The 25,352-nt window shown below is 44.7% G+C and overlaps 1 protein-coding gene across 2 annotated transcripts in view; it reads right to left on the bottom strand.

Annotated features, from left to right (window-relative positions):
• Window positions 1–25,352, bottom strand: part of Stk35 (serine/threonine kinase 35) — a 31,219-nt gene that overhangs the window by 5,214 nt on the left and 653 nt on the right. Inside the window, exons 2-3 of one of the 2 annotated variants that reach the window (XM_040746280.1) lie at window positions 24,394–24,997; window positions 15,281–16,030 (exon numbers count right to left, since the gene is read on the bottom strand). In XM_040746280.1, the coding sequence (XP_040602214.1) occupies window positions 15,318–16,030; window positions 24,394–24,997 (1,317 nt within the window). In that variant the 3' untranslated portion in view covers window positions 15,281–15,317. The remainder of the gene's footprint in view (window positions 1–15,280; window positions 16,031–24,393; window positions 24,998–25,352) is intronic. The other variant, XM_040746281.1, reaches the window with a different exon arrangement.

Genomic DNA, 25,352 nt, shown 5'->3' with positions numbered 1-25,352 from the left:
GCCTATTGTCTACAACATCGTGTTGTGTGTGATTGGGCTGGGCGGTGGTGGCGCACGCCTTTAACCCCACCACTCGGGAGGCAGAGGCAGGCAGATCTCTGAATTCGAGGCCAGCCTGGGGGGGGGGGGGCTTAGAAGAATGCCTGGTCCCTTGAGCACTGGCTGCTATTTGAGAACTCCTTTGGTGTCAGGCCTCAGGAATAAGACAAGAAGCTGCCCTTCAAGGAAACCTAGCACACAATGCCTATAGAGATTAGTCTTGGGTCAGCTCCATATTCTGAGCCACTTAATCACATAGCTAAGTATAGCCTTGTCTTAGACAGGGCAGGTCATCTGGGCAGCAGTGTTCTAAAGTTTTTTAAATGCCTAGTTTCACCCAAGATGGCAGACCTAAACAAGCCTTTCCCTGTATGTTTGCAACCCTTCGGTGGTTTCCTTGCTCATGGACACACTGAGCCCATTGTCTGCAGTTTGAGAAGTGTGCCCTGGTTCCAGACCAGTGTGAGCCTTCTCCCCTGGAGCTGTGGTCAGTCCAGTCAGACAACACTGGCCCATAGACTGAAGTCTTACAGGTGCCCCAGCTCATCACAAAAGTCTCTTCCTCTAGTCTTCAATCTCTTTTGGGCTCTGAGTAGAATAAGTATAAATTCTGACATTTCCAATGAGCCTGTATCTCCAGCTAGACTCTGAATGTACAATGGGTCCTGAGTCAGAGATTCACATCTAATGACTAAAGCCAAGAATCACTCTTTTTCCTTACTTTTAATAAACTATTAAAACAAAACTTGCATATAAAAATCAGCAAGCACACAAAATTAACCAGACCCATTGTCTATACATAAAAGCATGCATTCTGCAAAGAGGTTAGACAGAGTAAGTGAAGGACCTCCCAAGGAAGGGGAAATAGAATATATAGTTATGGAGACTTGGGGAGGAGCTGAAATGTGAGGATTAAACTGAAAGGGGGAGGAGGAGGGAAGAAGGGAATAAGGAAGGGAATATGGGGAGGGACAACTAACACTAAGGACCATTGGAGGGGGTTATATGGAAACTTACTGTTGTAGAAGCTTCTTATATACATATGAAAGGAATCTAAATGGAGTCAAATAATGGAAATGCCCTCACTAGACATTTTTCTCCACTAAGCAAAACTACCAGTGTCAGGAGTGGGTTACATCTAACTGAGCTGTTGGCTAAAGAAGCCCCATGGAAAGCCCCAACAACTCAAGACATTGCTTTCTACAAACTGATGGTACGGCCCTATTAAAGAAAACACTCACATCTCTCTCTGAACACAGAGAAGTTACCCTGGTGCCTAACTAGTGCCTAACTAGAGCCTTCACCCCTACTGGCAAGTGTTCAAGATACTGGCAGGTACTCTGCATGCTACCAGAGGAGAAAGGGAACCACATACCCAGCTATAGATCCCATGATCTACAATGGTAACCAGCCTGCACAATATACTGGTGCAACTGGAAGAAACATTGTGGGTTAGTGACCTGGCCAGCAGGGCACAACGGGTTCCAGCCCATGGGAACCTGGAATGAATAAGACTAGAGACATAAGAGAGATGGACAGCAAGACAGACCTTCGACAAGCTGCTGTTTAATGAGAATTCTGTACAGGCTTAAATAGGGGAATGTGGCATTGGCCATGGGACAGGGTTGTTAGACCAGAGATGCTGGGAAGTGAGGCAGGGGGCTCAGGAAGCATTTGATATGCCAGAGAGCAGGAGATCTCACTAGGGTGTGTAGGTGTTAGGGAAGCATTGTTAAGTGTTAAGGGTTATCTCTATGGTGCCAGGCCATCTGTGGGAAGGCCCCTGTGTTTTGGGAAGTGCCTTTACAGTGACCTTGTTCTCAACATCTCCTCCCTTACTTTTTACTAATGAAGGAAAAGGGTCTGGACTGTAGGTCTGAGAGTTGGTAAAGGAATAGGCAGTAGGTGTTAGTTATTAGGATCTTGGAAGTATTAAGATGGCTTTTTATATGTCACTCTTATATTAGGGCCCTTACAAGTATGAAATAAAAAGGCCATGAGGGGGCCTGTCTGTCTTAGGTCAGGGGGACTCATGGACCAGGGGTGTTTAAAAACCCCTCCCTGTCATTGGAGATGACATCTTATGATAAATATTCCTGTGAGCCCAGGTTTTACTCATAGGGGGTTGGGGAGGGGGTGATTATTAAAAAAAGACTGACAATATTTACAAGAGGTTCTAAATAACAATGATCACTCCCAACAATAACCAACCACTATCTGAATGGATTTAAGACCCACTCCATAAGATGGAACCCATGCTGGACACTGCTTGGGTAGTCAAAAACCTAAGACTAGATAGGCAGGCCAGGGGCCTGAAAGAAAACCAAATAAACACAACAATAAAATGACTCCTAACACATTCTGCTATACCTACAGATTGGTATCTTCCTCAGCCATCAGAGAAGCTTCCTCCTGCAGTAGATGGGAACCAAAAGAGAACTACAACTGGACCATGCACAGAGAATGAGAGATCATTCTCTGTGTAAGAAGAGGTGGATTTTAAGAGCCAGAGGATATGGATGAACCAAGGAAACAAGGTCTTCTATACACAACAGACTGTGTTAACATGTACAGGTCCAAGCTAGGTAGGGGCCCAGCACTGAAAGGGAGAACCAGAGTGAGCTTCCATCCTTTACCAAGAAGCTATCTTCAACTAACAATGGCTTGCCAAAAAACAAACAAACAAACTAGTTTTCTCCAATGGAGTTTTGAGCCCCACCTTGCCCAGCAGTAGATCGCCAACACAAAACAAACAAAATGGTATTTTGGGGGATTTTTTTTTCTCATACTGCTTTGTTTGGGCATGTTTTCTTTTTACCTTACTGGTCTTTTGCTCGCACATTATAGTTTACAATTTTGTGGGTTTTTTGTGCTTTGCTTGTATCTCTCTCTGTGTGTGTTTCTCCTGTTTTTGTTTGCTTTGTTTTGTTTTTGTCTGTTTCCTAAAGAGAAAAAAAGGAGTGGAGTATGGTGGGTGAGGAGGTGCAGAGGATCTGGGAGAAATTGGGAAAGGGGAAACCATGATCAGAATATATTGTATGAAAAAAAGTTTGCAATTAAAAAAAAAAAATCAACGCCGGGCGTTGGTGGCGCACGCCTTTAATTCCAGCACTCGGGAGGCAGAGGCAGGTGGATCTCTGTGAGTTTGAGACCAGCCTGGACTACCAAGCGAGTTCCAGGACAGCCTCCAAACCACAGAGAAACTCTGTCTAGAAAAAAAAAAATCAAAACCAAACAAAAGCGGCATACACCAAAATTAACCAGAATTAAAGTCTAAACATAAAGAGCATACGCCCTGGAAGACAGCTCAGATCTGAGTCTTGAGGTCTATCTACTCTTTCACTGGATGCTTCTGCTCCCATACTAGCAATAGGAATTCAGATTCCCCAAAGATCCACTTGGAGACCTCTTCCCAGTTTAACTTGGGAAAAAATTCATCCACTCCCTGATGACTTGGCAGCCATGCCAGCCTCATGTAGCTTTCCCCTGTTGCTTTCTGCCTGTGTTGTCAGTAGATGAGGAGGTGAAACAGAACAGACAGCTACACCTTCACCAAGGAAGCCATAGCGTTTCTGCCTGTGTTTCCAGTAGATGAGGAGGTATAAAACAGAAGACAGACAGGTACAGCTTCCCCAGGGAAGCCACAGTAACAGCAACAGTGTGCTTACAGGAAGATGGAGGGAGCACTTTTTAATACAACAAGAACAGTAGAGACCATCTGGTTGGTGTAAAGCAGCCAGCCATTTACTATGCTTGTCAGACAATGAGCAGGGCAGGTCCCAGCCTTGGTGGGTTCCTGTTCATCACCTTTCATCCTAGAAGATACCAACCATGGTTCTGTTGTTGACCAGGTCATAACACCAGGGTCTGGTTTCTAGCATCAGCCAGTGTATTCTTGTTGCTCTCAGAGGGACCCCTAAGCACAGAGCCTTCCTGAAAGTCAACACCAAATCTGCTAAGCAGAACAAAGATTGGTAACTAACCATCTATAGTGGACTTTACAGTAGTAGGTATGGCCTTGGGATGGGTGAATTGTCAGGTGTTTTTGTTTTTGTTTTTGTTTTTTTTAAATCCTTACCTCTGTTATTTCAGATCTTGGACTAAGTTCCCTCAGTGCAACCTAATTTCTCTATATAATATCACAAACTCTTTCTGGGTACTTGTAACTTTGTGGGTTGCCTAGTGAGGTAACTTTCAACCCTCCAATCATAATTTATATCTTCTGGCAACTAAGAAGTAGAAGATAGTGTCACCCTGGCCTTAAAGACAAACTGCAGCTCAAAGAAGGGCTGTTATGGTTACCAAGCACCAGGGCAAATGGTCTATACCAAGGTCAGTTTCTTTCCAAAGCCTCTACTTTGTAACTTTGTAGTATGAAGTTTACTCCTTGAGACACAAGAGCAAAGTGCTACAGCTTAACACTTATATTTAGAGAGAGAACTCAAAGAACTTGGCAGGCAACTGCCTTATGCCCAGGGTACAAGAGGTAGAAGGATGTGTTGCCAACCAGGAACTCAAGCAGTTCCTTTTTTTTTTTTTTTTTTAGTTTTTGGTTTTTCGAGGCAGGGTTTCTCTAATTGTTTTGGAGGCTGTCCTGGAACTCTCGGTAGACCAGGCTGGTCTTGAACTCAGAGATCCGCCTGCCTCTGCCTCCCGAGTGCTGGGATTAAAGGCGTGCGCCACCAGCGCCCGGCTCAAGCAGTTCCTTTACCAGCTGAGCAAGTAGTTTGTTCTATTCAGTGAGTTGGGGAAACAAACTGCACCCCATTCAAACCATTAGCAACCTAAAGCACAGAAATCAGAAAGAGCTGAGGTGAGCGAATGATGGAAAGATGTGGTTAGAGACAGAACAGGCTTGTGTCCATCTCCGGCTCCTCCCAACTCCTAAACTCACACAGAATAAAAGATGTCCCTTACTGTAAGTACAGTCTTTCTCCCTATATGTCTGTGCCATTTCTTTAAATAACTGTTGATAACAGTAGAGATAGCTTGAAAAACTGGTCCCCTCCAGTGGCCCCTAATTTACTGATAAATTGTATTTCTTATGAAATATGTTTAAAAACATGGCATGTAAAATACAGTTTTCTCATTCCCCAACTCCACAGGCTTCACAGGAAACACCTGAGGATTTGAAGCTGGCCTCTGCTTTATAATCCTTGCCTCCCTCCCTCCCTTCCCTTGTTTTGAAAATGCAGACAGCGCAGTTAACACTTGAGTGCTGGTGTGAGGGGCAGGAACCCCGGTACACTGCCAGCAGTTCATACTCACTCACACTCACCTATCGATCCACTGCTCAGCTGCCAGAGCGGGCAGGCACTCAGACTACCAAACCGTCATGTATTGACGGTCAGTTTGGCTCTCAGGTCAGACTGGACTAACTAGAACTTAACTTTTTTGTTTTACTGAAACAGGATCTCATTCTGGTTTAGACTCAGGTTGGTCTGTCTCTTAAGGCAATCCTCCCATCTTAGCCTCCCTGAATGCTGGGATTACAGGCCTGAGTCGTCATGACAAGCCTGGAATTCACTCTTCGAGGCTTAATTCAGGAACTAGTTTATATCATCTATGTGGAGGTGAGAGAATGAGGGGTCTCTGTCATAATGGTCCCAGAGACAATACTCTTGCCTCAGCCTCTTAAATGCTAGCATTATTACAAGCATACACCACCATGTCCAGCTTCCCAAGTTTTTTTGTTAAAGCAAAACTTACGACTTGGTCTCTAGTCAGTCTTATGAGGTGAGAGCCTCCTTTCCGTTTTAGGCTTTGGCTGCCACTCTTCTGCTTCCTCCAGAAAGCGTGTCCCAAGAAAAGTCTGTGCAAGGAGCCTGCTTTGCAGTGCGCCTGGCAGCCTCAACCTCACTACTGCTTACTACAGTCCAAGTCTCTTAGGACTATCACATTACCAAGTGGTGCTGGATGGTACAATGAGCTCACATACTGAATGACTGATAGAAACTCTAATTAGTATATAAGGCAATATAAAACTCCCAGCATTTGAAGGGGAAAATATGGTTATAAGTACTTCCGCCTGTGACTCAGCTCCTAGCCCATGGCCCAGTACTCACACACACAGTGAGCATCTGAGCAGCCAGTGCTCAAGGAAAGTTGATTCACACCTGTGAAGGGTGGGCTGCTTCTCCACATCTGACATCTGTCAAGGGACAGAGCTGGGGCTGTGCCCAACCCTGATGCCTGCCGCTACTGTGGAACCAAGCTAAACCATTCTTTGGCTCTCAACAGAGCCGGACAGGAGAAATGAAGCATATGGAAATCATGGACTTTGACATTTAGACAGTCTCCTGGTTATAGAAAGGGGTTCCTGGTTTCCCCTTTTCTTCCCAACTTCTCAGCAGGAGAAACTCCCTCAAAGGGAAAGCAGATCCCACACAATGCGCATGTTGAAAGAACTCCTGAAACCCAGGTGTGACAAAGCTAAGAAAACAGCCGGCTTCAGACTGTCCCTGGCATAGTACACGGCTCATGTCAGGAGCAGAATTAGAACCTGGTAACTATCTATTTGTAAGATGGTAAATATGTAAATGGTAATTAGTTTTTAAAAACTGGCTTTACTCTAAGCTTGCAAGTAGCTCAGAAGTGACAATGAAGCTCTGGTAGTGCTAGAAGGACTTGGACTCCATAATTCAATGTCAGAGGGGTGGCTGTGGACAGCGGCAAGGAAACAAGCAGTATCCACTAGTTCCCAGGAGTCTCATCTTGTCCAGGGAGCCCACACTCCATCTCCGATACCCCACGCACCCACTTTGTTCAGAGAATCTGGCCTCGTGACTTCTCTGAAAGGCACCATACCCCACCCCCCAAGGCTGTAACGGCACAGTTAGTCTTGGGCATAGATTCCTAAGTGGAAGCTACTCAGAAGCCAGGAAGAACCACATCTCTACATGGTAGCACGCGGGAGACAAAAAGGGGAGACTAGAGGCTTGGCTGCCAGTGCCACAGCTCTGTCCTCTAGAGACTTCATTTTCCCTTGAGTGCTCAATGACAACAGGGAGGGGATTTTTAATCCAAGGCTCTTCTAATCTCAGATTTGTGCCATGAAAGGCCTCAAACTCTCACAAGTCAAGTCATATACGGTTTTCTGGTAGACTGTCTCACAACTCAGACTCTTAGATGCATCCATGACACAATGTATAGTGAAAACCAGCTTGACTAACCAGAGGTAGCCTATGGATGCCAAGAGGAAGTGCCCATTGCTCTGGGCACAAGTAAACAGTATGATCTGTGGTTGAGATGCTTTTCTCTGAAGTCTTCCAGCAGACCCTGGGACCCTTCTTGATGGGCACACCACCACTGAGAGACATGGGCTTGTCTACCATCATCTGAAGCCAGATCCACAGCCACCATACAGATTTGAAGCACAGCTGCCAGGCCCAATGGACATCAATCAGGGCAGGACTCAGTGAGAGAAAGAACATGAACAGAATTTAAAGCCAGGAAAGAACGCTGTTGAAAACACACATCAGCTTTTCCTCTACTGTGTCAGAAAGCTCCACGGGCCATGAGTGAGTCTGTAACAAATGTACCATCAGGAAGCTCTTATACATGAAGACTTAGTCATAACATGACAGTGGTCACATTGACTGTGTTACTCACAATACTATATTAAGCCATCTGATTTCTTAAAGTGTGCTGCCAAAATTAACAGTATTAAAAAGTTCACAAATGTACAAAAAGAAGACTCACTGGCCAAGATGGAAGATTCTGGATTTAAAAGGCTCCATGGTGACCTAACAGTAGGCAGAGCTGCCCGCTGAGTCATGCTGAATGTGCTTAAGAACTTGGACCCATTGAGACCTCTGAACTGGCCTTGACTAATTCAATAGGTCTTGGGGCTGGGGCTGGTGTTTTTCTTAGCACTTTAGTTAGGAAACAGGTACCTAGATGAAGTAGGACTAAGAGAGACAAGTTTTGTTCCTAGAAACAGCTCTGATAGAATCAGCAGTTAGACAGGTAGATATTATAATAAATACCCCTCCTTAAGCTTTTTAAGTGTGAGGCTGAACTCAAGCTGCCAACTGCTTCAGTTGGACCCCACAGAACCAGGTTCAACTGTAGCTGCTATGATTAGCAGAGAAAGGGCTCCAGGGAAAATTCAGGGATCCTGGGATTTCCCCAAAGGACACTTGCCCATTAGGAAGCCATCTAAGTCCTTGTTACTAAGGGCGAGGTCACTCTTCCATGTGGTGACAGGACAATTTGTGGTTATAAAAAGACTGAAGGCCAGAATGGTATGGGCAAAAAGACCATATGGTCTTTTGGTTACAGCTCAAAGCTGAGCATGCCAAGGGAAACTCCTGGGGTTCTTTCTAAGGAGTCTGTGGCTTTCTCGGGGGAAAGAAGGGCTCCTCCACACATTATTACAGAGATAAAATGAAACTCATGGTTAGTCCATGAAAGTTTCACAAAAACAAAATACCAAGATGGGTGTAAAACATGATGCTGCCACTGCCGAGTTCTTTGCTTGCTGAACTACAATGGACAACTGTGAGCACCATCCTGCATCTCACATTGGGGGGGGGCTGCCCAAAGCTACTGACAAGCAAGTGGAGTGTGGTTTAAGTGAAGATTCCATAGCATATCCCTGAATGTCACAACTGTAGAAGCAAGGCTTCCATGCTGTGACATGGTTAGGAACTATGTAGTTTCATGCCCTCTACAGAGGCATCCTGCCAGGTGTGCTACTGTCTGATCCACCCTCCTAAAACGCTACCTGCACTGTTCCAACCACTCTCCAGCCCCACCTTATTTGCAAGATGAAGTTCTTCCTTAGGCTGACAAAGTCCCTGGCAGCTCAGAGGTGAATAACCTTTGCAGGAGCCATCCTAGGCTCTTTTTTTGTTTGTTTGTTTGTTTTGGTTTTGGTTTTTCAAGACAGGGTTTCTCTGTATCATTTTGGAGGCTGTCCTGGAACTCACTCTGTAGACCAGGCTGACCTCGAACTCACAGAGATCCGCCTGCCTCTGCCTCCCAAGTGCTGGGATTAAAGGTGTGCGCCACCAACGCCCGGCTTAGGCTAAGCTCTTAACATACATTCCTGACAATGCAAGAGTCTTGTCAGAATGCCCTTCTCCAAGTCCATCTAGACATGTGAGACCCAAATGTTGATGGCACTTATCTCAACAAAAGACAGCACTCTTCTCTGAGCTGTTCAGGTTCCCCCTGGGGTTGCCTTTATGGTTTCTCTTTGGGTGCTCAATGGAGAGCCCTGGGCTGGAGCCCTAGCCCTTGACCTAGCACTTGTCACTCACATGACCAAATCACTGCCTCTCTGGAATGGACGCAAGAACATGGAGAAGGTAATAATACCAACAACACAAGTATTTAACAAGATAAACTGTGGGAGTCCTGCGTCTGGCAAGCTCAGCAAGCCGAGGGAGGGTTCCCTTTTAGATGCCACTGATGTTTCCCACAGCTTGTCCCAGGCCTGCCCCTCTGCAAAAGCAAACAAGAAAATACAGGGCTATGGGTATGCATACGCTCTATGTGCAAAGAGAAAAGACCTAGGGATTCCTAGGTTCTACTGCCAAGACCTGCCTCTCCTTTGTACCTCATAATCATTCAAACCAAGGTGTGAAAAGATACTGAAAGACAGAATCTCCACCAGATAGAGGTCCAATTAAAGCTATGGAGACACCCCTGAGCTTTTGATAATTGTACTTAAAGTCCTATAGACAGTTGAGAGGACTGTGACATTGGCTTGAAGCTCTCTATCTGATCAGAATTATAATCTAGTTAGTAGGAAACTCCTTGCTTATGGCTATCTTTAGTTCCTGCCACTGCTCAATTGGAATTTCCTTGCAGCAAGGCTCCATTCACTGAGGTCACAGAATAGGATTGCAGAAGACTCCCCTTTAGTCTTCCCACAGCTTCAACCCCAGTTCTAAGAGCAGGTGGGCAAGTGGGGTTCTGGTTTTCTGTAACAATGGGATGGAGCTATGTACTTTTATCCCACACTAGAATGAACCTGAGGTAGCCAGGGAGGGAGGATGTCTGGACTATGTCAGTGGTGACAGCTGTACTTCACTTTAGGTTCTTGGCTTAAACCCCAGAACAAGTTTTATAAAGGTAAAAAGTCACCCTGTTGTTTGTCCAGGGTGTGGTATTTTTCACACCCATTTCTGCTGCCCCATGCAAACCGAGAGTTCCTTCCAAACATTCACCAGATCCAAACAGGCAATCTGGTTACTAACAACAAATGGCTCCTTACTTGTGACTTCCAGTTTTCTTTATGTCTGGTACAAGGGGCTGGGTCCTGCTGGCAATGTCTCTGCAGATCTGCCAAGATCTCACAGCAGCACATTCCTACTCTACGCCTAAGATTTGTCCTAGACATCAGCTTTCTAGAAGGCATGTCTTAGGCATGTCCAATAAAAAGTAGAAAAGGAAACGCAAAGGGGTGCTATATCTGGTCGCTAAGGGTGTCCCTTTCCCCAGAAGATGGACCGAAATGAAGAATCAATGGACAATATGATAAATACTAAAATCCAGCATGGTATTAGCCAATCTGTTTTCCCCATCACTACTATAGTACCGTGCCCGAGTTCAGAAAACTAAAAAAATGCAGCCATCATTCACGGAGACTCCTTCCCCTGCTTCAAATCAAGATTAGTTTTGTAGTTGGAAAACAACCATTTCCATCTTTCTTGCTACACCTTATGAGGTACCTGGGTGGCTCTAATACATTCTTCCCAAGTCCCTAGACATCATTTCCTTTAACAAAGAAACAAAATACAGAATTCTTTCTGACCTGTTTATGTTGCAGGCTGAGTTACAGCTTTCCCCTGGTACCTCTTACTGAAAGTGAAATTCAGTTGAAGTTGGGAAATTTACGACAGTGTTTTACAGTATTGATTTATTTTAAACTTGGTTGGCATTTTTAAGACCTGCCATGCCTCTGAGCCCTAGAAATTCGGAAAGAGGTCTCTATTTCCTCTGATTTGGAATATCATGAGCTATTAGATGAAATGAGGAGGGGCTGGCACTTACATGTTCTTCCCCAGTTTGTCAAGGCAAAATCTTGGGTGCTCTACCCAGGCCTGAATCACCGCTTGGGAATTCCATCCCTCCTTTCACAACAGAGTGGTCTTGGTCCTGGGAGAACAAAGCCTCCCCTGTACATACCATGTGCTCTCCTCATATCAACTATGATAAGATATTCCTAAACTCCCTCAAGAAACAGTCCTAAATAAATGTTCCTCCACAAAAGGCTTCCCTGCTCTGCAGCACCATCATCTGTAACTAAACTGCAAACTCTCAGGAGACACTGAATTCTAAATGGCCAATGTCACCAATGGGCAGCAGCCTGTCCAGTACTAAGATGACTCCCCTACCAAACCTGACTTGGCCCCAGAATTTTTCCAGTGTGGCAGGCAGCCTCATCCATCAGAGCAGACAAAAATGATGACATCTGAGGCTTTAGTCAGGATTTGGGTTGGGAAATCTGTCACTGAGAATTATAGCAACATTGCTGTTCTGCCCTGGGTCCTCATCTACGTGAAATCTCTGGTTGATTCTTGGGAAAGGGCTTCAGCCAGGACTCTTTTCTCAAGCTGCTGCTGCACTTCAAAGAGAACACTCCTTGGTTAGATGGATGGTTCTATCCTCCCCGGCCTCCCCTGCTGATGTCTAGGGTCGTGTCAAGAGTAACCCAAAGGAATCTGTACACAGGCAGACATCCACAATGGCTAGGCTGGTCATCCTGCTGTGGTATGGACAGCTAACAGGGCTATCAGGGCAGTGCTTCTGGAAGAGAACCCACTACCTGCTTTAAGGTATGAACCCACAGACGTGGTTGTCAAGAGATGGCGGTTGTCAAGAGATGGCAGGAGGCAGAATGGAAGGATGAAACCTCCAGCCAACACACATTGTACCAAATTCTAACAGAATGAGAACAAGCACATAACTAGACAGATGATGTAGGACAGTAAGTGCACAACAATAACTTATTCCCTGAATAAGTTAATTCAGGGATAGAGATGAAGAGAAAGGGTCATTGGCCCCCCAACTCACAGTCCCGTCCCATCCCCCCAAAGCAGGCTTCTTTGTAACATGAAGTTATTACATCGGTCCTAGGAAATGGGAGTCGGAAGAAAGCTAAACTTTCAAGCAGCTTTGGTGGCTAAGGAATGCACTCTCTGCTAGGTAGAATCAAGGATGCCATAGACAGCCTTATATGACCAGCATCTGGATCTTGCTACCAACAGCTCCAGACCAGGCCTATTCCTTCCAGATGCTGGCATATCCATCTAGCTTGCAGGAACAGAGGACCCCTGGGTATGTACACTATCCTTTACAGAACTGACAGCTCAGCTTCCTGCTGCCTGCCATCAAGAGGTGGCAAGAGAAGTTGCCTGGACCTCATACCAGCCATCCTCATCTGTGAAGAAAAACTCTAAAACATAGAAAGATAAGGCCGCAAGGGACATGTGTATGCACTGGTATCTAAGCCAAAGTCATCAAGTCAAAGGCAAGTTTTATTTCCTGGGACAAGAAAAGAACCAAATATAGCATCTTCCCTCAAAGTTCTCTCTTGGCACAGCTCTGAAATGCTAGTGAGACCCAGTAAGACACAGTCTTTGCCCCTGCTATATAGATAGGGGCTCAAAAGAAGTTAATACAGAACCCCCACACCCCTCTGAGTGGCAAGTCCCTCAGGCTGCGTGCATGTGCGTGTTTGCATCCAATTCAGTGCTCCAGAGACTGAGGTTAAAATCAGCTTCTGGGATAGAAACCAGAAGCCTTGGACCTTTAGCAACACACCTTTCCTTGAGGCCTGTCTTGGACCAAGACACTAAGTTTCACAGAAGAAACTATCTCACCCTAACCCTAACCCTAACTCTAACCAAGTCTGTTGCCCTTTTCTGCACTTAAGAATGCTTAGAGCTAGACAGCCAAAGTCAGGCTGATCCATGCTAAATTATTCACTGGATTCAATTATGAAGATATCTATCTTAAGACCTGAGTTAAAATCTAGAGTCTATACCTTATTGGCTCTATGACCAGGGTTAGTTGTTAATATTAAGAAGCAACTACCAAGACCTCATATGGAGTGAAGGATACTTTCTATGACCCCTACCCTCCACAGATACCTTGGGTCACATCAACATCTGATTTCCCTCAGCAGGCTTTAGCTGTCAATTCTTAACGTATGTCACCCAAGAGCTTGGCTTCAAAAGGCCCTAGAAACAGAAATTTGTGTACTGGACTACAGGTTTGGTTACTAACACAGAGGTGTAAAGAGTGAGTTATAGCACCAGGATGGATTCCGGCATGAGATAAGGCTTGTGACTGATAGGATTCACTAAAATTACTCCTCTGAAAGTGACAAATAAGGGCAGGCATTAATGGCGCATGCCTTTAACCCCAGTACGTGGAAGGCAGAGGCAGGCAGATCTCTGTGAGTTCTAGGCCAGCCTGGTCTACAGAGCAAGTTCCAGGACAACCTCCAAAGCAATACAAAGAAACCCTGTCTCGAAAAAACAAAAACAAAAAAAAAAAAGTGACAAATAAGAGACTAAAATAGGACTTACTGAGCACTTGTTAAATACAGACATGCCCTTCTAGAACAATCAACAGGGCAAGTTGGCTTTGTGTTAAAGACAAACTACCTAATGTTCTTAAAGAAAGCTACTAACACCAGGATGCCTTCACCTTTGCTAAATACACACCTAAAACTAGTGTTTCACTGAAACAATTTGTGTGGGGCACTTTGATAAACCCTATAAAATATGCATGTTAGGTAATAAACCACAGAAATAAGACCCAATCCCTCCACTGCTTATAGCCAATTACCTCTCTGAAGGAATGCTACCTTCTAGCCCAAAAAAAAGTGCTGTTTCTCCCTCTTCTCATTGTTACAAAAGCAGCAACAAACAATAACTACTCACTCTAGCTCTAGCCTCTGATTCTCTAGCTAAGTAGACACTGCTCATCTGACAACATCACTGAAGCCTGAGGCACCAGTCACACAGCTGGGCCCAGGCCCACAATTCAAAGTGCTCTGCAAGGACAGGGCAAAGCAGGCCAGTCAAACTGGCACCACAAGCACTGCACCCATTAGTCGTCAGACAGCAAAAGGACACACACCCAGAAGAAGTCCCTAACCTTTCCTTGCTCCTCTCAAAGTCACTTATTTCTTGTAGATGAAGTCACTACTCTTTAGCTATAATTTGCCCTGTAATCAACACAAATCTCATTCAATGATCCAAATAAAGGCCCAGATCTCAACTAATGAGGCACTCCCATAATCCTCACCTAAATTCAGGTTCTTTTCCTTCCCAATGACAACCTCTTATACAAGGAAAATTTGAATTCCAAGAGGTCTTTTCAAATGCAAAGGCTAAGATAGAAGCTTAAAGCTAAGGTAAGAAACACTCTTAAAGCACTAGCCAGCCATCTCCACTGAGAACAAGACAGGTGTAAGCTGCTTGGCTCAGCACAAGTCATCTTCTGCAGAGGTATGGAGGAACAGAGAAGCAGGCCCTGTGCCTGTTAGCCTATCCCTGTTAGAATGAAACCAACACTACCCCATCACTGCATCAAGACATCAGCAAACTCTAAGTACAGTTTATTTCTGTCATCTTGATAATCCAGGAAAAGAGGGCAGGTAAATTCAGGTAAGATATACTTACCCTTAATTTAATGGGCAGCGGGATAAGTGACTTACAGTATGTGCAATATCTAGCATATATGTTGGTCAATTTCTAACACGCTGTCTTATCCACACCTCAGACTCTGATCTAGTCTAACTGTTCCGGGTAGAAAAATCATCTCTGGATACTGTTCTTTATCCTAGCTGGTTCCTGTCCTCTTCTATCTCTAATATCTATATAATATATATTCCACCCTAAACCAAACTGGTGTATTCTCTCAAGTCCTCCAGCATCAGGTCCCACATGGATAGTCCTGGGTACATGAACAGCTAAAACACAGCTGGGACAAAGTTCCTTCTCTGAAAACTGTATTCCTTTCAGCACCATTTTACAGGGAGAATGTATTACCTGATAATAAGAAAAGGTATTTCTAAAGATCTTGGGAGATTCTGCCTCTATAATTTCCTCTTAAAAAATTCACTTCCCACTTTGTACTCAAATAAATAATCTGACCAATGTCTACTCATCAAGACTGGTATCTGTATTTTCTCTACAACACCAGAGTCCAACCCAGTACAGCACACACAGCCAGCCCAGGGAGAGTGTGTGCACAATAACAAGAGAGCACTCACCTAGTTTAAAAACACCCAAGACGGTCAGCCCTGGAGTTTAAGCAGCACATGTGACCTGGTCCATTCTGGTTTCAAGTTCAAAAGCATCAGGTCGGTCCTGTGGGTTAGCAGCTAACATGTCTTTCAAGAGCTGCTTCACGCCCTCAGACATGGAAGTCCTACGTTTCTGGGGGATGTGCAACTCCATCTTTGGGTTTTCTAGCAGCGCCTCACCAACAGGGACGATCTCAGTCCCCTGTTTAATGTAGGTCCCCAGGAGCTCCTTCTTGGTTTCAGAGTCAATAAAAGTAATTCTTTCTATCATTGCCCAGATGATAATGCCCAGGGCAAAGATGTCCGCCTTGGCTGTATAGTGACCCTCCCAGACTTCAGGAGCCATGTAGAAGTCTGAGCCACAAGCTGAGGACAGCCAGTATTTATTCACATTCACATTTTTGTTATCTTGATTGCCCTCTTTGCCTCGAGGTGCCAGCCCTGCACAGACCTTGCTCAGTCCAAAGTCTGCTACCTTGAGGATGGGGGTGCCAGACCGCTCGGTGATGAGGATGTTGTCTGGCTTTAGGTCCCTGTGCACGATGTGGTTTTTGTGCAGGAAGGCAATGGCGCTTGTAAGCTGTAGCATGAAGCTTTTGTTGGTGGCTGGGTCTGGTCTCCGGGACAGGACATACTGATTGAGGTCTCCACCTTCACAGTACTCCATGACAAACCAGAGATAGCAGGGCTCCTCAGCATAGCCCAGGATCCTTTCTCCTAAACCAAAGGACAGGAAAGAGCTTGAGTGGACATTCACATCACTAGATTAAAGAAGACAGTGATAAATAATTGTGCCAAGAGGACCTACACAACTGGCACCAAGCAAATTTTATGCCCACAGTCCACTTCTACCCGTGTAGAACAAGTCAAGGCATGGCAGAGGCATTAGGGACTGGTGTCAAGCACCTAGGGTTGGAATTTAAGAACCTAAGTTTACTGCCATCTATTATTTTAGCTGGCCTTGAGGCCATTTTGCTTATTTATTATTTTTTCAAACTGGTGTACAAGTCTATCCATTCTTTGCAGGGCTGCTGGAATGATAATAAAAAGAATACAAGATGAGCTTTGTAAAGTGTGTGCTGTTTCTGCTATTGCCATTTAATTACTGGCCCAGCTTCTACGACTGCTAATCCATACCAGGCCCGTATTCTTTGCTCTCCTTAACACAAGGACATTATGGTTTTATCTCAGATGTACACTCCAATTCATGCACATCTTCTGCTAGTTCACCATATGTCTAGTTCTAGCCAGGTCTACATGCCTCTGGCACAGGTACTTGACAGCAATTATCGTAAGTGTAATGTTGGCAATAAGGTCAACTTCTATCGAAGATCGGCACACATGCAAGAACTCCAGGCAGAGATGAAAAGGACAATGGACACTGTGGATAAGTGGGCCAGGAAAGTCTAAATGGGAGATATGAGTAGGAAAATTTTGAAGCAGACACATAAGGCAGTACTGGGTTGTGTGGGTTCAAAACCAGGAAAGCCCATGACTGGCACTTGCATGTCATTCCCAACATTCTTTATAAAGCACCTGATGAAATGCTGAGTTCTTATGTGAAAGTTATTGGATAATAAATGCTCTATAAACTAAGTACAAAAAGACAGATGTCAGCCGGGCGTTGGTGGCACACGCCTTTAATCCCAGCACTCGGGAGGCAGAGGCAGGCAGATCTCTGTGAGTTCGAGGCCAGCCTGGTCTACAAGAGCTAGTTCCAGGACAGCCTCCAAAGCCAGAGAAACCCGGTCTCGAAAAACCAAAAAAAAAAGAAACAAAAAACAAACAAACAAACAGGTGTCTTATTTTGACAGTAGAAAAGACAGATCCTATTGTGTGCGTGCGGATATATGCTTTTAATCCTAGCACTTGCGAGGCAGAGGGAGGCAGCTTTCTAAGAATCTGAAGTCAGCCTGGTCTACACAGCAAGTTCTAGGACAGCCAAGGGCTATAGTTGAGACTTTGTCTCAAAAACAAAAAAGGTGTAAGACAGACTATAGACTGACTGGTCATCTGTTAAGTAAGTCAAGAAAACAGGTCCCTTTGGCTCAGCATATGCTATGTCCCAAAAGACAAGGCTAACATATCTTCAGCCTCTGGAAGGAGTCTTTTTCCTAGTCATTTACTACAGTACCACACTACAGTGATTCAATAAATAAGCCAGATGAGTCTCTGCTTCCTCAGTAGCCCTTAAATCAATAAGGTACAAAGTCTACCAAAGTCAGATAGGAGACATGACAACAGTTTTTGGTTTTAACCACAATCTGACAGACTTCACTTCCCTTGTAGTTGTACAATTTGTTTATATTAGTCATAAGCAAAGTAATACTGACAGAACCAGTTCAGGGCACATGGCACTTTTTACAATCAGTGTTGAACTGTTCCCTCACCCCCACAATCACTGCTCTATAATCCTCTTTTGGTCACTCAAAAGCAGGCTGAGTCTACCAAAAACAAAAAACAAAAAACTGAAAAATGAAGCCACAACCTGAAGCCCAAACCCATCTATATGGTAAGAGAAACAGACAGAAAAGGGACAGCAAGAAATGTTCCCCACAGTACAGCCATGGAAGAAAGCCATCAAATTCCTTCTGCAAAGACCACATCAGATAGCAACTAAACTCCTAATAGGAGACATGGATAGGGAAATTATTATTTTATACACAAAGCTGGTAACTATGGTAACTAAAGGGAATAAAAGAAAACAAGTTGGCCAAAGGAACAACAACACAGATCTAGGTTGTAAGAATCCAGGAAAAGGCTGGGGCGTTGGTAGGACATGCCTTTAATCCCAGGTGGATCTGAGTTCAAGGCCAGCCTGGTCTACAAAGGGAGTTCCATGATAGCTATGGCTGTCATACTGAGAAACCCTGTCTCAGCGGGGGGGGAAGAATCTAGGGAAAGAAAAGTTAGATAAAAATTGCTCTAAGCTAGTCTATGGGTGGGCCAGATAGTCTAAAGATGTTTCAGGAGCACTTTGACAGAAATGCTGGACATAAGCAGCATTCTCAGAACCCGGGCAACAACAATGACTGAGACGAATGGAAAAACGGCGGGATTACTTCTCTGAGCAGACGAGTCTGGGCTTCCTTCGAGGGAAGCATGCTCTCCTGGAACTGCCCACATGAAAACACAGAAGAGACATTAGGATACTGTCCTTTCTTCAAGTAGACTACCTGCATGGCCTCTGCTAACCCATGACCAAGATCAAGGGAGAAGACACAGTGTCTGATATTAAGTGAATTTCCATGGAGAAGCAAGCCAAAATGAAAACAGGAAAAGCACAGACCAGGAAATAGAGTCTGAGTGACTGCAGACCCCAACTCTACCCCTTTGGTCTAATGAATTCGCTCATTGGCACAAATGAAAGGCAACCAGAACCTTAGGGGAAATCCCTGAACTCTGAACTTCAGAATTCTTATCCATCAAATTTGAGAATTTAACATTACCTGACAAGTAACAAACTAAGACACTTGTATGGAACTTTTACAGATCATAAGATACTTTCAGAGAATTAGCTACTGACCATCACTAACATCCTCATTACCACCCAAACTTAGGTCCTTAGTGGGTGTTGGGGGGGTGGGGGAGGCATGCAACTACAGAAACCAGAAGAGGGCATCACATCCCCCCAGCTGGAGTTACAGGCAGCTGTAAGCCACCAGACATGGATGCTAGGAACCAAACTAAGGTCCTCTGGAAGAATCCTCTTAACCTCTGCACCATCTCTCCAGCCCTGAAATCTGTTTTGTTTAAGACAGTCTTGCTATGTAGCCCAGGTATGGGCAGTACTGGAATTACAGGTGTGCCACCACACTCAGCTTGGAAATAATTTCCCAGTACTATATAGTTCATAAATTATGTGACATGTTATGCAAAACAGGAAATTTAGAAACCAAAAAGGTAGATTGCTCCACCTACAAACACCACATTCCTGGGCTGTGACAGCTGAAGTCTACATTCTAGTTAGACCACAGAGGTCAAGAAGTGCAAGGGCGTATCTTGGACAATGGATGAACAAGTTCCTTGTGAAGGCTGAGAGACAAAGACACAGATGAGCAGCTAAGAAGTCATTCACTAGGAGGCTCTGAAACTGCGTGAGGGTAGCCAAGGGAGGAAGCTGTAAAGAGACGGGGTAAAAGATTACGGTCTACATCAGAATTTAGTTAACTAATCTCCTGTGATAATCAAGGAATTCAAAGCATTCTCTCCAACTGTCTCCACTCCACACTGTAACCCTGATAACTACACCCTTAACCCTGACAACTATACCCTATTTTCAGGTGAGAAGACTGAGGCTCAAAAGATTGAGTCTTGAAGCTAATTGGGGGCAGGATTCAGAAGTTCTCAATCAAAGCTCTATTGTTTCATGGTGCTAGCAGCAATTTCACACTTGAATATTCTATTTTCCTTGCTACACGAGCGAGCTCCTTATACGAAGGCTCTTGCATACACCAAACATGTTTCATCAAGTTCCTAGTGCTGGATTATCCAACTACAGAAACTACACATTCCTTTTTATGGTACAGGATTTTGATTGACTTAAATGTGCTTTGTGAGAGCTACTCATCAGGATGCAACTAAATGAGGATGGAGAATTTGAGTCACTCAGGAGGATTCCTAGCCCTAAGGATAGGGCTGAAGGGCAAATTCAAGGTGAACTGATACTCTACAAGGGAAGTTAGGCTCTCCCTGAGAGTTTACCCTATAAAAAACCTTACCTAATGCCACCCCAATTAACCAATGTTCTCAATTAACACAGGGTGGCTTCTATCTCCTGGGGCTGGCTCCTAAAATCCCTACACATAGAAGGAAAACACTTGGTAGTGAGAAAAGTCTGTACAATTGCCTCAAAGGCATCCAAGAACAGGTCAGAAAGCAGGTGCAATATCTGGCTGCTGAGATACAGAAGACACCAAGAGAAAGTAATGCAATAAGCACCAATAAAACATAATTCAACACAAACAGCAGCAATTAGGAATTATTAATACATTAGTACTAAATCCTGTTAGTAAAGTATAATTACACATATTTTACAAGCAAAACAAAACACAACTCTGAACCTGAAGCCACATCTCAGGCATACCCCCTTAGCAGTTGCAAGACAATTCAGAAGGTCTGTACTTGAATGCTGGTTGTGTTACTTGTTTAGCTATTCTACACTATACAGCTTTATCCACTTCAGTAGTTTTGGATACATCACCTGCAAAAGACACTCACAGTATCCATTTCAAAAGATGGTCATGAAGGCAGAATGAGCTGTTATGAAGCTTTTACAACTGCACTTGACACAGCGTCAAGGTTTTATCTGTTCCTCAGACAGTCTCACTCTCAGTCCAAGTGATTTAGGACTCACTCTGTAGACCTGGCTGACCCTGAGCTCAAAGCAATCTTCCTACCTCATCCTCCAAGTGCTGAGATTACAGATGAGCCACGACAGTTGGCTTCATCCAGTAAATTTTAGTAAAATTGGGAACAAGACCTTTGGACCCTAAATCCATGTTCTACTGTATCCCATTAATTTTGAAAGTCACCAATGCCACTTTTATTTATGTCAAAATAGCCGAAGACCATACAATTCTGTCTACCTGAAAGGTCTCTAAATTCTAAGGCCAAGCCACAGAGTTGCTTTGTTGAAGCCTGGGCAAAAGATAACTACCCTGGTTGGAGCTCGTAAGGTTGGTTTCCTTAGGCACTTAGTGGCCAGGAAGTTTGCAGTTAATTCATTTGCAGACTCAGGAACCCTACACTAAGTCTCATGTCAGCTACTTTTGGTCCTGCCTTGCTACACCACTAATGAAACTCTCAACAAGAACCTGTTTATTAGGATGCCACCACTTGTGACCTTGCAGCATAATCACTTAGATATACAGGACTTATAAAGGAAAGCCTGCAAAAGCCTCTTATACAGCAACCCGGCTTACAGCAGCATTGGTATGCAGTAAAGACTGCCTAGGTCAAACCCATCTTCAGCTACCTAAAGCATTTTGGGTAGACATCAGAGCTTATCAAATAACTAAGCTGGTCTCCCAGCTCTTCTAAATTTCTAGTTTTATGAGAACCAGTGCTTAGGGTACATGGGGGGGCCAATCTTCACCTGTTTGTCAGAAGGATTTAGACTAGAGCAACAAGTTTCTGAGTGTGAAAAGGAGTGAGGCTTGCTTGCTATTTTCTAAGTGGCAATGACCTTAAGCTTTGTTTTAGGTACATTCAGGACAGAGGTTTCTCCGGATGGAAAACAAGGTGATAAAAGCAACTGCTGATGCCTTTATTCCCCTTTTCATTGAAGGACTTTTGAAGGACTTCAAAGTTGAAGACAGTTAATAACCCAAATTTACAGGGTTGGTAATACATTTTTAAAGCCCTAGAGCCAGTGTTGTGCCAGTGTTTTATTTTAGCAAATCCTATGAAACAGAGGCTAAGGGCTGGGGACAGAAGGCTGTTCGGAAAGTATTTACCCAGCATGCACAAAAGTCGTCCGTTTCCTCCTCAACAGCACATAAACCAAGAATTTTGGTACACACCTTTAGTCCTAGTACTCCAGGCAGAGAATCATTAGTTCAAAGTCATCTTTGGCTACAAAGTAAATTTGAAGCCAGCCTGAGCTACCCCCATAAGGTGCTCCCCCACAAAAGGTCAAAGGAGATATAAGCTATTCTGACCACACTGTACTTCTTGGTGGGACTCATTCCGTCCATGCTCAGAAGAGATGAATTTGAGGCACAGAAGCTAACAGAGTGGGATAGGACCAAGAACATTGTTTTTCTAATTGTGTTTTCTATAATCTATTTATTGTGGATACTTATTTGTACATCAAGTTATTTCTGTACACTACAAAAATGCTTTCTGTGTATTCGCTAGAAGCTGAAGTAAAAGGGGAAATAAACTATTCTCTTGGTCTAATACTCTTCCACTCGAGGCATGGGCACTAGCCTCTCAAGATCACCTGTTCTGCTAACTCTTCTTTTTCTCTTAATTCTCTCTACAAAGCCCTGGTTAATGAGTTAACCCTTCACACTGAAGAGTGACCCTGATCACCATGCCTTCAAACTTTCCAAATACCCATAAAGGCTATAAAATGTGTTTTGTTTTTTTTTCCCTTCCAATTTTACCTGAGGCGTGCAGTAAAAAAGTTTGTTTGAAAAGATGCCAATGTAGATAACCATTTTGGCCTAACTCAAAATAATTCTGAATTTGTAAGAAAGAGGGCAAAAGAACGGCTGTAAAGAACTTTCCTGTGCTTAAGGAAAGTTATCCCTGGGTTATCTCTAGAAATCCTTTCAGGTCTGCTATCACTGGACAGCATACTTAAAAACCCAGGAAAATAAGACACATACTTTTAGTGTTAGTAAGCTAAAGTTGGCTAGGTACTATTTTCTTTGCTAAGTTGACATTTGACATATAAGCTAAACTGTCATTTTCATAAGAGGCAAATGCATATTAAGACTCCAAATTTAAACGAATAAATATTAAGTATGTGGCCCAATGAATAATGAAATTATCTAGTTTTAGCTCACAACGGGAGGTTGAAAAAAACGAGTATTGTTTTCAACCTATTATTCTGACCCCACAGTCAAAGTTTGGGAAACTTCAGTAAGAACTTCAATCTCTAAGAGGATGAATATGGAAGAAATCCAGAAGTAGTCTGAACTTAATAGGCAGTGAGTAAATTCCTTTGGGACTATTACTGACATCCCCAGCATGCCCAACGACCTCATGACAGAGATACCCCACTTTAGTATTAAGTCACTCCCTTCATGGGTTTAACTTGTCCAGTGTCATGTATCAGTTCAGAACAAGCCAGGACTGTATGTAAGCCCCAAACTCCAGGGTGTTGAAATATGAAAATACCACCATTCATTAAGTATATTTCATTCATTTGTACTCTATGAAGAAATTGGTGTATAAAGGACTAAGAAAGTAAGTGATGAGAATGCAGGCAAAATAGAACTCTCCCTAGAAGCCTTTAAAAAAGAAAAAGCACCCACCATCCTAGAAGTGATAGCCTTTTCAGAAGACACAAGCAGTATGGGAAAGAGCCCCCAGAGAATTAGATCACACCATCCAATTCATTGTGAAATTACTTCAAAACTCCACATGGGCTTCTCCAAAAAGGCTTTAGGAAATCACCCTATCCAGTCCTACCTATCCTGAGGTAGGGAAAGCAGCATTACATCTGCTAAGATCTTTGAGTTCAGAGCAGTCTGGGTTGAAAACATTTCTGCTTCAAGGACATAGGAATTTGAAGCTAGAGAGTCCCACCCCTTCCAAGCTGATTAAGGTTAATCAAGTATCTATTCCCCTCTAAGCCTTAGTTCCTCTATTTATAGGATGGAGACAGAATTTACTTTTACAGATATTAACTAAAATTGTTTAGAGCTCACATTATTGTTGGGATTTTGACTGGTCATTTTTCCCATGGACTCTCCCAGGAAGCCCTGGACTAACTCATGTAGTTCACCCAAGAATGCAAGCCCCTTTGGCCTCAAGTAGCCCTGTTTTTTACAAAACCACTTCTCAGTCATCCCTAGAGGTTATGAAAACTACGGGGATTGTAAAGTGGCAGGAAAAGATGTAACCTGTTTTGTTATCCTAAGCTCTTGGCCCACCTGTGGGGGTTATTACTCTAGGCATGCCTCTGGGACTAAGGGAGAACCAACTGAATGATTGTCTGCCCTAGGGTGAAGGGCTGGGGTTCTCAGAGGAAACCATACTTGGAAGTAAGAGTTCGGGAACGGGGATGGAAGACATCAGGAAACTAAAAACCAGGAGAGAGCATGGGTGGGTCCTCAATGTTTTGAAAAGAGGCATGAGGGGGCTCTACAGTTCTGCCAATAACTTTTGAATCCTACTCTTTATCCATCTTTAAAGTGCTAGACTTGTAAATTATGGCTCACACCTACTAAGTGAGTACTTTATGGAATGCCAGCTAACGTTTAGGGGAGCAGACTGATGTTTGCAGCATTCAGAGAAGAGACAGTCCCAAAGCCTGGGCAAGGACCTGAGTGCTGAAGTCAAGTTGTGAAGTTCTGAGAACAAGGGGGTCCAGGAGAGGGCAGGGCTGCCTCCTGTATTCTAACCTTTGAGTGAAGTCTCCACCAGGCGCAGGTACAGCTGTGAGTTCTTGTTGCCGTGACTCATGCGCTGGGCTAACCCGTTGCGCTGCAGGACGCACTCCTCAAACTGCACGATATTCTGGTGACGGCGCTTCAGGCTGGTCAGGGCCCAGAATTCAGCTAGTGCCAATTCCACGTTCTCGGGGGCGTCGCAGCGGATCTTCTTGACTGCCACCCTGGCCCCACTCCGCCCAGCCACAGCCTCGTAAACCACGCCGTAGCTGCCGCGCCCGATCTCCGCCAACAGGCTGTAGCGCGGCCGCGCAGGACCACCTCCGCCGCCGCCGCCCTCCGGCCGCCGCCGGGCCAGGAAGGCCTCGCCCGGGGCCTCGACCATAGCTGGATCCATGGCCTGGGCCGCCGGCCTCAGCTTCGTGCAGAGCGCCCGCTGTACTGGGCTTCGCCTTTTCCGCTCCGGGCTTTTTGTCCCTCTGCGGGCTCCGTCCTCCTTCCCCGTTTCCATGGCTGCGGGAGGCGGGGGGAGCAGCAACGGCGCCGCCCGGGCCCCCCCTGCCTCATCCCTCCGTCTAGCCCCGAGATGTGGAGGAGCGGTACCTTGGATTGTGATCTGAGGGCGAAACAATCAGTTAAAGCCACTAGGCAGACAAGGAGCTGAAAGTGTCCAGCGTCCCACCTCCGCCGCCGGTCGCGGCCCCTTTAAGAAGGAGCCACCGCCTCGGATTGAACGGGGGAGGGGAAAGGAAAGCGGGAAAGACGGAACCACAGGGAAGTACAGAGGGAGGACCGGAAGCCGAAACACAAACCGTCCACTTTCTCCACTGATTTACCCGTCAACAGTAGGGGGGAAAAAAGCAGTGGGGACATTCCCAATCTAAGACAACCGTCTCCAGAGACGGTTCGGCCTGCTTAAGCTTTCCGGGCGCTCAGCTCCCTCCCGACAGCCCCTCCCCGCGTCCTACCGG

Source organism: Mesocricetus auratus, unplaced genomic scaffold (assembly GCF_017639785.1).
Source record: "Mesocricetus auratus isolate SY011 unplaced genomic scaffold, BCM_Maur_2.0 Super-Scaffold_100004, whole genome shotgun sequence".
NCBI lineage: Eukaryota > Metazoa > Chordata > Mammalia > Rodentia > Cricetidae > Mesocricetus > Mesocricetus auratus.
The sequence above is the reverse complement of the archived record's forward strand: the minus strand, read 5'-3'. Positions and strand labels throughout refer to the sequence as shown.